General features: G+C 40.6%; 1 protein-coding gene and 1 long non-coding RNA gene across 4 annotated transcripts in view; one reads left to right on the forward strand and one right to left on the reverse strand.

Moving 5' to 3' along the window:
* TDRD1 (tudor domain containing 1) overlaps window positions 1–14,654 on the reverse strand; it is a 55,813-nt gene that overhangs the window by 21,311 nt on the left and 19,848 nt on the right. For all 3 annotated transcript variants that reach the window (XM_059173111.1, XM_059173113.1, XM_059173112.1), the window contains exons 4-13: window positions 10,348–10,492; window positions 8,533–8,638; window positions 7,560–7,623; window positions 6,535–6,639; window positions 6,125–6,304; window positions 5,494–5,637; window positions 4,243–4,414; window positions 2,957–3,043; window positions 527–694; window positions 292–399 (exon numbers count right to left, since the gene is read on the reverse strand). In XM_059173111.1, coding sequence (XP_059029094.1) covers window positions 292–399; window positions 527–694; window positions 2,957–3,043; window positions 4,243–4,414; window positions 5,494–5,637; window positions 6,125–6,304; window positions 6,535–6,639; window positions 7,560–7,623; window positions 8,533–8,638; window positions 10,348–10,492 — 1,279 coding nt within the window. The remainder of the gene's footprint in view (window positions 1–291; window positions 400–526; window positions 695–2,956; window positions 3,044–4,242; window positions 4,415–5,493; window positions 5,638–6,124; window positions 6,305–6,534; window positions 6,640–7,559; window positions 7,624–8,532; window positions 8,639–10,347; window positions 10,493–14,654) is intronic.
* Window positions 1,428–14,654, forward strand: part of LOC131830666 (uncharacterized) — a 29,129-nt gene continuing 15,902 nt past the window's right edge. Inside the window, exons 1-2 of the long non-coding RNA XR_009353263.1 lie at window positions 1,428–1,541; window positions 5,636–5,760. This is a non-coding gene — a long non-coding RNA (uncharacterized LOC131830666). The remainder of the gene's footprint in view (window positions 1,542–5,635; window positions 5,761–14,654) is intronic.

Genomic DNA, 14,654 nt, shown 5'->3' on the forward strand with positions numbered 1-14,654 from the left:
GAAGTTTCCATGCTCACATCTTGATGTAAACAAAATTACCTGCACCGGTCCCCCAAAACTAAAGGGCTGTTAAAATAATAGGAACTTCCTTTGCCAACTCCCCCAGCACTCACAGACCTTCTTCCCTTGCATACTTGGGTTCAGTTTAACTGTGCATAGTTAAAGGATTGGTGCACTCTAATACTCAAACTTCAAATGCAGCCATCCAGTGCAGACTGAAGATTGTTCCATTTTTTTTACTTGATTATAAGTAAAAAAAAAAAAAAAAATTCATTAAGACTCTTCCCTCACCTGAGAATTGGGCACAACAGATATCACCAATGGTTGGATAAAAATCTGAGCGTGGAGACACTTGACCACAGTATTCGCTAAGGGATGCCTGAAGTTCAGCGAGCTTATCTGTAGATATAGATCACATCTTAAACACAGTACATACAAATCTACGCATTATCTTCTTTTTCACATGTTGAGTCTCTTGAAGTACAAAGATTATACAACCAGCACAAATCAAAGAAAATTTACTTACGTCCGCTTTGCAGCTGTTGACAAAAGAAGTCTTCTGGAGTCTGAATGTGGGCAACCACACCACAAAACTTATCGCCTACATTCAAAGTTAACACTTTGGGGATTAGATCACTTCTATCCACAACAACTTTGTTTTCAGCTATCATTTTTCCAACATCTTCAAGATCATCTTAACAACAACAACAACAAAAGAAACCAAACAGAAAAACCAAGGCATTCTGGTTATCATTCAGCTGATTTTTGTAGCATTTCAAACCCAGTCACGCTTCTTCAACACCTCTAGGCCTTAACACATGCTATTCTTCCTCCCAGAACACACCCCCAATCTCCTAGCAACCTGGTTATTTCTTGCTCAGTGTGGTGTCACCTTGAAAAGACTTCCCCCTAACCCAGGTTAGGTGGCCGCCCAGGTGCTCGCACTGCACTCTCCATGCACTCGCTCTCATGCCGTTTTATCATCTCTCTCTTTTTTTTTAAAGATTTTATTTATTTGTCAGAGAGAGAGGGAGAGAGAGTGAGCATAGGCAGACAGAATGGCAGGCAGAGGCAGAGGGAGAAGCAGGCTCCCTGCTGAGCAAGCACCCCCCCCCATGTGGGACTCGACCCCAGGATGCTGGGATCATGACCTGAGCTGAAGGCAGCTGCTTAACCAACTGAGCCACCCAGGCGTCCCTATCATCTCTTCTCTACGTGTCTGTCCTGACCACAGAATACCCTCCACTAAGGCACCTCCATAGTCCCTCAGTGAAGCAAATACTGTCCAGGAGATTTTTGTTCCTTCTACGAGACAGCTCTGCAAGCCTTGCTTTTACTACTGATGACTTCCTTCTAGAAGCATTCACCCTTCTGTTGCTCTGGCAACTTTTGTCCCCACTCTACCCACCTCCCCCATTATGACTTCTCACTCGATGCTGTAGGCCCTGGGTTTATCCCCCACCCCCTTTTTTCCCCGATCCCACACTCTCCCTAATATACCACCAGCATTTATGGTTTCAACCATGACTACTACTAGATCAGTAAGTGATCGGTTTTCTCCTCTAGATGGCAAAGAATTACTACAAACTTTCCAGCAGAGCTGTCATACTAAGATTTGTGTTCTGGGGATATCATGTATAGTATTATAAAGAATTCAGACAGCAGAGGGGTGCCTGGGTGGCTCAGTGGGTCTGACTTCAGCTCAGGTCATGATCTCAGGGTCCTGGGATCGAGCCCCACATCAGGCTCTCTGCTCAGCGGGGAGCCTGCTTCTCCTCCCTCTCTGCCTCCCTCTCTTCCTACTGTGATCTCTCTCTCTGTCAAATAAATAAAATAAAAAATCTTTTTAAAAAATTCAGACATCAGAGGGGCGCCTGGGTGGCTCAGTGGGTTAAGCCGCTGCCTTCGGCTCAGGTCATGATCTCAGGGTCCTGGGATCGAGTCCCGCATTGGGCTCTCTGCTCGGCAAGGAGCCTGCTTCCCTCTCTCTCTCTCTCTCTGCCTGCCTCTCCATCTACTTGTGATTTCTCTCTGTCAAATAAATAAATAAAATTTAAAAAAAAAAATTCAGACATCAGAAAAAGTCAGAGAAGGTTGTTGGAATTATCCACAACTGGTCAGGATTCCTGACCTAGAAAAATAATAAGGAAGAAAAGGATTTTAAAAAAGAAAAAAAATCATATACAAAGGATATTCAGGAAGAAGAACCAATCGAGACCTGGCAACCAATGAGACAAGGCAAAGGACAGGAGGTAAGGATAAGGTAGACTTAAAAATGTGTCAACCTGGTTTATATGAAGGGATACATCTAGTCACAGAACCATGAACCTGGCCATCACCTCTGGATGAATGAGCAAGAAACAATGAGATATGTCTACATCCAAAGTGATTGGTAAAGAGACAAAGTAAGGAGGAAAACAGGGCATATAACTAGGAAATGAGAAAATAAAATGCTAGTAGCAAAACTTCTTAGTTCTTGTTTAATATAATTCTTGTTATACTAAACGGAAAAGCCACATACATAATTAAACGAGAAGTAAAAAAAAAAAAATTTCTGAAGAAACACCATCTTACCAGAACAGAATTATCCTATTTGTTATTGTTGGAACACCTAAGTAAGGAGGGAAAATTAAACTAAGGACATGTTAGCTAAAAACCCTTCAACTCAAACTGTCATGATATTCAGTACTTTGGAGATTTCTGATAATCGTCATGTCAAGGATTAATACGGAAGACAGATGCGGAAGGAAAACAGGCAGGGAGGGAAGACTAAGCTTAGACGTAATGTGCTACTATATGAACATTTATCTTTTTTACATAAAGTTCAAAGAATGGTTACTTCCATTAAATCTGTCAGTGTGACAGCTCTGCCCTTTTTTGTTTGTTTGTTTAGGAGAGAAGATATTCTTTAGTACCTGGAGTCACTGTACTGTTCTATACGAATCTGTATACTCACTTGCATCTGCACTTTGCTTCTTAGAATTTTGTCCCTTGGGTTTCAAGCCATATCCCATTTCTATGAGCACATCATCTAAGAGTTTTCCTAAAAATGGTTAAGAAAATACATCCCCATTGAGATATTATACCAAGAAGAAAAGCATAAACATGAAACAAATGAATCATAATCATGTGACCTAGAGATCATATCTATTAATACACTGGCCTATTTCGTTACCAGTTCAGTTTCTGTGTGCAAAATACTGTTAACTAATGCTCAGCCTTAAAAATTGAAGCAAAATTACCATTGTCATGTGGCAGAAAATTTTATAAAAATATTTCACCTCAAAATTCTGGATAACATGAAAGATTTAGTTGCTACCTCACTGGCAGGCTTAGTATGGCCACCATTTATAAGAAAAAAATAAGTTTAGTGTTAAACTAAGACTATTTTTTCTCAAAGTATGGCTGAAACAAGGGGTAGCCAGCATGTCATAAACTTCAAGTTCCTTGAAATACCAACTGAGGGGTTTTGGAGGGGAAAGGGTGGGGGGTGTGAACTCGGTGGTGGGTATTGCGGAGGGCATGTATTGCATGGAGCACTGGGTGTGGGTGCATAAACAATGAATTTTGGAACACTGAAAAAAAATTAAATTAAAAAAAAAAAGAAATACCATCCAGAAGACTGAGTCATAATACAAAACAATACACAGCAAAGAAAACACTTAATTTCACTAAAGATTTAAATGAACTTTCTACCATGTCATCAACCAATAGTATGTCTCCTAAAGAAAAAGAATGATACCTTGGAAAGTGAGACACAATTATAAGCACATGGTCAGAAGTCACTTTTTGAACACACAGAAGGGATTCCGAGGGGTTTCCATCTCCACACTTAAATACTAGGCACTTACATTCTCATTACTAACCAAACGCACTTCTGTGAAGATTCTTCAAGGAAAAAGCACTCGTGGTGAAAGTATGGACCAATTCATAAGGAAACTCTTAAATTTTTCTCCATAAGTGAGTAGAAATCAGGAATGGTGATCGTAACAGCCGTATCAAAAGGCTAACAGTCATCCCCACACTAAGTCAGCACCTAGCCTTTGAAGTCCCCCAGCTCCACCACCGATGCCGATGCCGGGTCTCCGACTGACTGCCACCGGCAAGAGCAAGGTCACACCCTGAAGGACTTGCGAGGAGCTTACTTGGCCTCATTTCATGTTTCTATTTCTTCTCTGCGTAACAGCTGAAGACTAAACACCATATTAATTGCTGCATCTACAAAACAGAGTTCGATCTTACCTGAGCTGGGCAGCATCACATCCACAGCAAAGGTAACCACTTCTTCTTTGGAAATGTCAACAATCTTTACAGAGCAGTACTGCTCCATTAACAGTGACTTAATCGTTTTGACACATTCACTGCTCCAGTTCCCCTCTGCTGGGATAACACTGGCCACAAAACACTTTATGGCCTGAAAGATTTTACATGAGTTACTAAAAAATTAGTATTTGAAAATGATTTTTTCTAATTAGTAACATGAAGATTTTTTAAAGGTAATACATTTATCACTGAATATTTATCAGAAATCTTCCAAGAACCAATAAGCAATTTTATGTTTTTTGTACATATGTAATTATGTATTTACATATGTAATTATGTATTTTTTTACATATGTACATTATGTATGTAATTACGTAATTTTGTATCTAATTTTTGTATGTAATTTGTCTCTTGCGCTACTCTATCCATGTACTTTTCCTTTTGGGACCTGAAGCTTGAGAAATTTATGAAAGGATAACTAATTATCCCTCAAATACATATAAATTCAGGTTGCTTCCAGACAATGTATTATACATAGAAATGATTGTTTTTAAAAGAACAGATGGAGGGCGCCTGGGTGGCTCAGTGGGTTAAGCCGCTGCCTTCGTCTCAGGTCATGATCTCAGGGTCCTGGGATCGAGGCCCGCATCGGGCTCTCTGCTCAGCGGGGAGCCTGCTTCCTCCTCTCTCTCTCTGCCTGCCTCTCTGCCTACTTGTAATCTCTATCTGTCAAATAAAAATAAATAAAATCTTTAAAAAAAAAAAAAAAAGAACAGATGGATAAGATGTCCCTAAAAAATGCGAAGTTTCTCAGGTAATGAAGTATTACCTAAGGCTTCTTAAATGGATCCAAGAAAGCCAATGACATTTATCTACATTTAGTAAAAATGAGAAATATACCAATAGGTACTTTTTTATAATAACCATTACAGAACAGAGCAAGCAAATATTGTGCCCATTAAAATATTAAAGATAGGGGCGCCTGGGTGGCTCAGTGGGTTAAGCCTCTGCCTTCGGCTCAAGTCATGATCTCAGGGTCCTGGGATCGAGCCCCACATCGGGCTCTCTGCTCAGTGGGGAGCCTGCTTCCTCCTCTCTCTCTGCCTGCCTCTCTGCCTACTTGTGATCTCTGTCAAATAAATAAAATCTTTAAATATATATATATATATATATATTAAAGACAGCTCTTTGGGGACACTATTAGGAATTCAGAAAGTAAAAAAGACTTACACATGGAGGAAATAAGTCAATGTTTCTATTTAGTTGGTGAATTCTGTTTACTGGAATTATTTCTTCATTTCCATAATCAATATATAAGACATGTGCCTTCTTCTGCAGCATATCAATATCTTGTATCATTACTCTGTTCCAGGTCTGAAAGTGAAATATAATGGTGCTCTGCTTCAAAACGGTCTCTCAGGCTTCAAAACTCTCAGCCCATCTATAGAACAGCCAAAGGAGAAACTACAGCTCTGTTCTGAGGGACTCATTTAACAGGTTAATCTTCTAACAATCTGGCTAAGAAATCCCTGAATTTGTCTACTTAGGAGACTAATGTACACACAACCACTCCCAGGTTACTCTAGCCCAGGAGACACAATGACACACTAATGCCTCAGTACAAAAATGCATAGGCTGCAGGGCTGGCTGTCCGTCTGCACTTGGCAGAGGAGGCGCCTATCGACAGAGCTGGAGGGCTCACCCAACAAATCCATAATACCGAATGAGGAAGAGAGACAGGAATGTGACCACAGACTCTGGTTAAGCCAGCAAATGCATTATTAAAAGCTCCGGTGTCCAGCTTATATGACAAAAGAAAATTAAAACATCGTATTAAATAATTCACTTCATCAGCGGTTACCTGATCAACAGTGTACTTGGCAACACAAACTTCCCCCTTAACAGGAATGTAATCCTCCTGAGTTGTATGTGCATAGGTTTCCTTTAGACTCGCAGAAAGCTGGTTCATGTATTCTAACACTTCTGAAGAATATAACTGCACATAGAAGTCACTTGGGTGTTTGAATTCAGTAACTGTACCCTTTCAAAAGACAGAAAAGGTGCAATAATTCACTGAGAACACAAGCACATGGGAATTTCTTAAAGCTTTCTAATGAGATTTTTAAAAGGGTATTTTAAGACAGTTTTCACAATCAGTTTCATCAGTTACATTTCGTAGCTCACTTAGAAGCTCAAACTAAAAACAGGAAACAAGGAATAAAAATCTATAGTTCTTTGGATCTCTGTCTATAGAAATTAAATAACAAATACCTTTATTTCCATGGTTTTCCTGAGTTGTAGACTTCTCAAATCAGAAAACATTATTTTATCAGCACCAGTGGCTATTTCTTTAGTAACTCCAAGAGGGTAATCACCCTGGGTTTTAAAAAAACAAAACACATGAGTGAGTTACTTATACAAGCACATGTTTCCAAGCAATACTGTGGCCACCATTTGCTGGAATTCAGGCCAAAATAGCCCCTGAGGCTTGAGTAACAGAGAGATATAGTGTGTAACTCCAAGAGCCAATAAAACCCACTGTCCCTAGGCAGTTTACACAGCAGTGGGATCACTGAAGTATCAGGTGGTGGTGATGATACTGAAGTATCATCAGTGGTGATGATAATGTTGAGTTTATAAAATAAAACGGGGGGGGGGTTAGTGTTTTAAGTTTGAACTTGTTAACATTTTATAAGTATGAATATTTGAGGAAGTCAGATTTTTTTTTTTAAGTAGAAACTAGGACCAGCTAGAGAAGCCTAAAAATTATAGATGAGCTGAGCACTACTGATATTTTTCAAGTTATGAATGACTTAGCCCACAGTTACCTACATGGAAGAGAGGTCTTGGAGAAAAAAATGCTCCTTCGGTACGAGGGCAGGACACAAAGCCAGAGAATGTGTGCATGCAGGGACTAGAGAGAGGGGCTGTCTCTCAGGAATCCAAACAATTTTACACTGAGACACAGGCATCACAAGTCCTTCGGGGCAGAGTGCTGGGCACACATAATGCTCAAAAATCCCCAACAGTCACCCAATCGATCATTAAGGTGTACAGGTTATTCCACAGGAAACACAGGATTTAATAAACATTGATGCAGAGGCACCTGGCTGACTCAGTCAGACGGACCTGCAACTCCATCTGGGATCTGGAGAGTTCGAGCCCCATGTTGGGTGTGGAGATCACGTGGATAAACATTGGTGAAATGCAGAAGTGGTATTGCATTTAGCTTAAGCCCTCTTAATTTAAAAGGAAATCATTCAAAATTCACTCTAAAGACAAAAAGTACATCATACCTCATTTTTCACTTCCATGTTCTTTGTTTCAAAAGGTGACTTACTATCTTCACGTTTGTGGAAACTGAAATAAAGCAGCTGATTATAATACTTAGAGTACAGAGCCAATCAAGAGTAGGGGCCACAGTGATGTTAAATTCTCAATCATCAAAATCCAGAAGGAGAGAAACAGCTTCCTTCAGAGAGTTTCACAGTAGTAACAGAGCAAAATAGTCCAGGGCTGGCTTTGCACCCGTCTACCCTGTGGGCGAGCTCGCCTCTTCCAAAGCAACCTGATTAAAGGGACCTCTGCAGCCACAATCTCCAAGCCCCAGCTTTCTTATCTGCAAGATGTAATCCCTACACGAGCTCAATAGTTTTGAGGACCGAATGAAGTTATAGATGTGAAACTGCTTTGTATACTGGTAAATGCCATGCCACTAAGATTTTCATATTTTAAAGTCGCAATTCATGAGACACTGTGAGTGTTCTACCTTATCATAATTCAGGAAAGAACACGTGTTTAAAAGGAATTCTAAAGGTCTACTTATAGGGGCGCCTGGGTGGCTCAGTGGGTTAAGCCTCTGCCTTCGGCCCGGGTCATGGTTCCGGGGTCCTGGGATCAAGCCCCACATCGGGCTCTCTCCTTGGCAGGGAGCCTGCTTCTCCCTCTCTCTCTGCCTGCCTCTCTGCCTACTTGTGACCTCTCTGTCTCTCTCTGTCAAATAAACAGGTAAAATCTTTAAAAAAAAAATTATAAAGGTCTACTTATTACAAACACTAAAAACTTAAAGTTCTGAATCATATTCATGGAAACTCAGTCCTGAATTTGTAAGCTCTTCATTTCAAATTTGCATCCTTTATGTTACCACTTCAGTAAATAAAAGTGACAACTTCTACATAGTTATGGCCTGCTAACCTCATTTGATTCTTACACTATCAAAAATAAAGCCCGTTTAAATATTCCCTAGTGAATAAAAGAAATCATGCTTACTTTTGTTGAACAGGTTTGCACACGATGCTGTGTGCGGACCAGTCCCTTCTCTGGCACGCTGTGGAGCAGTAGTAGGTCTGCTTGCACTGTGAGCACCTCAGCGATCCTACAGAACACAGCCCGTAACATCACCAGTGTTTTATTCCAAGTATTTGTTGCTGAGAGCAAGACATTTTCAAAGACCAGACATACCAATCACCATTCTATTAATCACATCAGGAAGATTACTTGAAGAGGATGATGATGTTTTTGATTAGGCATTAAGATTAAATTTTTAAAGCTCTCTCAGATTGCAAATAGGAATGCAAAGATGAAAATGAAAGGTGGGACAGACTGAAAACATGACTGACTTTCCTAAAGTAGAGCCCAGAACACATTATAAAAGGCACAATCAAAGGAAACAGAAAGTGTGTGGTTGTGAAAACAAACTTGCGCAAGCAAACTCTGACACGGCTTATTACCTCGCGCTGTTAAAAAAAAAATACAAGACAAAAAACCAATGAAGAGAATCACATCCAGAAAAACCCAGAAGTTTTTTAAATAAAGTACTAAAAAAAAACCTATGAATATACAGGCAGAAAAAAAAAAAAAAAACCCACATAAAAAAACAACAACAACCAAAAAAAAACAGGCTGGCCTCAAATGGTTCTACTCAAAAGAAAAAAAAAAGCTAAATGTCCAAGTGGCCAGTAAGCATGTGAAATACTGCTCAAGATCACTCACGGGTCATGAGGGAAATAGAATTTAAAAGCACACTGCAGGGGCGCCTGGGTGGCTCAGTGGGTTAAGCCGCTGCCTTCAGCTCAGGTCATGATCTCAGGGTCCTGGGATCGAGTCCCGCATCGGGCTCTCTGCTCGGCAGGGAGCCTGCTTCCTCCTCTCTCTCTCTGCCTACCTCTCTGCCTGCTTGTGATCTCTGTCTGTCAAATAAAAAATAAAATCTTTAAAAAAATAAATAAATAAAAATAAAAGCACACTGCAATACCAGTACACACCCACGAGGAGGGCTAACGTTGAAAAGACCAGCAGCACCGAATGACAGTGATGTGGAGCACAAAACTCACTATCATTGGGAAGGCAGAACAGGATAACTACTCAGGAAAATGGCTTGGCTGTTTCCTCTAAACTTATATACCTACCCTTTGACTCAGCAATTATACTCCTAGGTATGTACCCAAGAGAAAGGGAAATATATATCCTCATAAGGACTTGTGAAAAAGCATGGAAAGAGCTCTATTTATAATAACCAAAAGCTAAACACAAGCAAAACTATTCAACAAAAAACCAGATACACTGTGATAGAATCGTATAACTACTATTTGGCACCAAAAAATAGTGTATGTAGACCATATTAATACTAAAAATATTATTCTAAATGAAAAAAAAGCTTCACACAAAAGAATCAAGATTCCATTTTTATGAAGTTCTAAAACTGGCAAAATTAATTTACAGTTCAATTTAAAAAACCACTGTGGTTGCCTCTCGTGGCCATAGAGATTGGAAGGAGCTAGAAGGGAACTTTCTAAGAAGATAGAAATATTCTGTCTTGATAAGCATGTGAGTTTGTGCTTCCCAGTGCATGTAAATTTTATCACAAACAAAACTATGGGAAATAATAATCGGGTAAGGAAGCAGCAAGAGTGGAAAGGTATGAATGAACAACCGTAGAATGCCAGTGGCTGCTGAAGCAGAGAGATGGGTATAGAGCAGGTACAATATTCTGTTCATACTTACTATGTTTTAAACTTTCCATAGTAAAAATATTTTTCAAATGTGTGAAAAAATAATCCAGACATGTTAGGGAAATATGCTTACCAAACAAGCCACAGCGATGGCAAGTTGTTGACCGAAAAGAAGGTCCTAAGGAGTTGAAGAGTGCTGAATTATTTATGGACAAGGAATTCTCAATCAACTTGTGTATTTTTTTTGACTTTGCAGGAGGCACGTTATTGCTAGGCTTCTATTAAGAAAAGAGAATAGCAATATTAAAACCTGGTAGTAGTTTTTTTTTAAATACTGTATTTGGGATTTCCTCTTCTGGACAGATAAAAAAGATGCACCTTTCCCTAGTCCTCCTATTACATGCTACTAAAAACCCAGACTTATAATATAAACAAACATAAGCTGACTTTGACAAGAGGGCAGCAGACAGGCTAGGAAATTTGGGGCCCAGAGAAGAACAAGACAATGAGTTCCGGAGTTTTCTTTTTGCCTCACATATTTCAGACATGGTGCTGGAGAAGCCAGCAACCCAAAATGCCAAACAGTACAGACAATAAAAGCCCCAACAGAAAGTATCCTCTCTTGAGCTAAAGACGAAGAAATGGGCATCCCAGCAATACAGAAAACCAGTAACTGTTCTACCCTAGACAAACACCACAGTAAAAACTGTGGCCCTGTTCTAGAGTAGGGTGCTGGCGTTTCATCCCTAGGAGTCTCCCCCGGAACCCGGACTTTCACCCAACAGGTAGGAGTGTTCCTCCTACCCCAACCACCTTTACTGGGGAGGTAGAAGAGGACTCCCAGTGGACAATCAGGACTTTTTAACCACTGTTCAAAAGTAATTAGTGTCTCCCAAATCTTCCCCTCTAATTCTCCTCTCTGACCTACCTACTCTCTCCCCACTCCATCCCACTCCTTTATCAGTAAAGAGGCACTCATCACTTCTGGCAAGGAGGAGGTATCACATGAGGCCTACCTGGAAGCTGGAACTCCCACCCTCACCCAAGGGCAAGGGAGGCACCTCCTTCAGTGCCAGCTCAGGCTGACTGAAGAACCTGGACATCTACTCCCACCCAGCAGCACCCACCCTCTGATGTAGGGTCAGAGGAAGCTAGCTAAAAAGGAAGTTTAAATAAGATACAGAATTTTATTAACATAATACCCCAAATGTGCTAGTTTCAATATGAAATCACTTGTCTTATTTAGAAAAAGGGAAATCACAACTGAATTAAAAAAAAAAAAAAAAAAAAGCCGCTTCCTTGAGTCAAGATGGCGGAGAAGTAGCAAGCTGAGACTGCTTCAGCTAGCCGGAGATCAGCTAGATAGCTTATCTAAAGATTGCAAACACCTGAAAATCCATCGGCAGATCGAAGAGAAGAAGAACAGCAATTCTGGAAACAGAAAAACAACCACTTTCTGAAAGGTAGGACCGGCGGAGAAGTGAATCCAAAGCGACGGGAAGATAGACCCCGGGGGGAGGGGCCGGCTCCCGGCAAGCGGCGGAGCAACCGCGCACAAAATCAGGACTTTTAAAAGTCTGCTCCGCGGAGGGACATCGCTCCAGAGGCTAAACCGGAGCGAAGCCCACGCGGGGTCAGCGTGGCCTCAGGTCCCGCAGGGTCACAGAAGGATCGGGGGTGTCTGAGTGTCGCAGAGCTTGCGGGTATTGGAACGGGAAAGCCGGCTACAGAGACAGAGCCGACAGTAAGCTCGCAGCTCCGTGTTACCTTGAACCGGTCGCAGGCTCGGTGAGCTCGGGGCACGGCCGGAGGTCAGGCAGACGGGAATAACTGGGCGCTGTTCTCTGAGGGTGCACTGGGGAGTGCGGCCCTGGGCTCTCGGCTCCTCCGGGCCGGAGACCAGGAGGCCGCCATTTGTATTCCCGTCCTCTGGAACTCTACGGAAAGCGCTCAGGGAACAAAAGCTCCTGAAAGCAAACCCGAGCGGATTACTCACCCCGGCCCCGGGTAAGGGCGGTGTAATTCCGCCTGGGGCAAAGACACTTGAAAATCACTACAACAGGCCCCTCCCCCAGAAGATCAACAAGAAATCCAGCCGAGACCAAGCTCACCTACCAAGGAGTGCGGTTTCAATACCAAGGAGAGCAGCAGAATTCCAGAGGAGGAGAAAGCCAAGCACGGAACTCATGGCTTTTTTCCTGTGATTTTTTTTAGTCTTGCAGTTAATTTAATTTTTTCTTTTTCATTTTTTTTTTTTTTTCTCGCCTTCGGGTAAAATTTTTTTTTTTTTAACTGTTACCTTTTTCTTTTTTAACGATTTTTTACTAGTTTATCTAATATATATATATATTTTTTTACATTTTTCTTAGGTGTTTTCTTTTTTAAAAAAAAATTCTTTTCTTTTTTTTTTTTTTTTTTTTTTTTTTTTCTTTTTTCTTTCTTCCTTTTTGAACCTCTTTTTATCCCCTTTCTCCCCACTCACGATTTTGGATCTCTTCTAATTTGGCTAAAGCATATTTTCCTGGGGTTGTTGCCACCCTTTTAGTATTTTACTTGCCCCTTCATTTACTCTTATCTGGACAAAATGACAAGACGTAAAAATTCACCACAAAAAAAAGAACAAGAGGCAGTACCGAAGGCTAGGGACCTAATCAATACAGACATCGGTAATATGTCAGATCTAGAGTTCAGAATGACAATTCTCAAGGTTCTAGCCGGGCTCGAAAAAGGCATGGAAGATATTAGAGAAACCCTCTCGAGAGATATAAAAGCCCTTTCTGGAGAAATAAAAGAACTAAAATCTAACCAAGTTGAAATCAAAAAAGCTATTAATGAGGTGCAATCAAAAATGGAGGCTCTCACTGCTAGGATAAATGAGGCAGAAGAAAGAATTAGTGATATAGAAGACCAAATGACAGAGAATAAAGAAGCTGATCAAAAGAGGGACAAACAGCTACTGGACCACGAGGGGAGAATTCGAGAAATAAGTGACACCATAAGACGAAACAACATTAGAATAATTGGGATTCCAGAAGAAGAAGAAAGTGAGAGGGGAGCAGAAGGTATACTGGAGAGAATTATTGGGGAGAATTTCCCCAATATGGCAAAGGGAACAAGCATCAAAATTCAGGAGGTTCAGAGAATGCCCCTCAAAATAAATAAGAATAGGCCCACACCCCGTCACATAATAGTAAAATTTACAAGTCTCAATGACAAAGAGAAAATCCTGAAAGCAGCCCGGGAAAAGAAGTCTGTAACATACAATGGTAAAAATATTAGATTGGCAGCTGACTTATCCACAGAGACCTGGCAGGCCAGAAAGAGCTGGCATGATATTTTCAGAGCACTAAACGAGAAAAACATGCAGCCAAGAATACTATATCCAGCTAGGCTATCATTGAAAATAGAAGGAGAGATTAAAAGCTTCCAGGACAAACAACAACTGAAAGAATTTGCAAATACCAAACCAGCTCTACAGGAAATATTGAAAGGGGTCCTCTAAGCAAAGAGAGAGCCTACAAGTGGTAGATCAGAAAGGAACAGAGACCATATACAGTAACAGTCACCTTACAGGCAATACAATGGCACTAAATTCATATCTCTCAATAGTTACCCTGAATGTGAATGGGCTAAATGCCCCTGTCAAAAGACACAGGGTATCAGAATGGATAAAAAAACAAAACCCATCTATATGTTGCCTCCAAGAAACACATTTTAAGCCCGAAGACACCTCCAGATTTAAAGTGAGGGGGTGGAAAAGAATTTACCATGCTAATGGACATCAGAAGAAAGCAGGAGTGGCAATCCTTATATCAGATCAATTAGATTTTAAGCCAAAGACTGTAATAAGAGATGAGGAAGGACACTATATCATACTCAAAGGGTCTGTCCAACAAGAAGATTTAACAATTTTAAATATCTATGCCCCCAACGTGGGAGCAGCCAACTATATAAACCAATTAATAACAAAATCAAAGAAACACATAAACAACAATACAATAATAGTAGGGGACTTTAATATTCCCCTCACTGAAATGGACAGGTCATCCAAGCAAAAGATCAGCAAGGAAATAAAGGCCTTAAATGACACACTGGACCAGATGGACATCACAGATATATTCAGAATATTTCATCCCAAAGCAACAGAATACACATTCTTCTCTAGTGCACATGGTACATTCTCCAGAATAGATCACATCCTCGGTCCTAAATCAGGACTCAACCGGTATCAAAAGATTGGGATCATTCCCTGCATATTTTCAGACCACAATGCTCTAAAGCTAGAACTCAACCACAAAAGGAAGTTTGGAAAGAACCCAAATACATGGAGACTAAACAGTATCCTTCTAAAGAATGAATGGGTCAACCGGGAAATTAAAGAAGAATTGAAAAAAATCATGGAAACAAATGATAATGAAAATACAACGGTTCAAAATCTGT

The sequence above is a fragment of the Mustela lutreola genome, chromosome 4, assembly GCF_030435805.1.
Source record: "Mustela lutreola isolate mMusLut2 chromosome 4, mMusLut2.pri, whole genome shotgun sequence".
NCBI lineage: Eukaryota > Metazoa > Chordata > Mammalia > Carnivora > Mustelidae > Mustela > Mustela lutreola.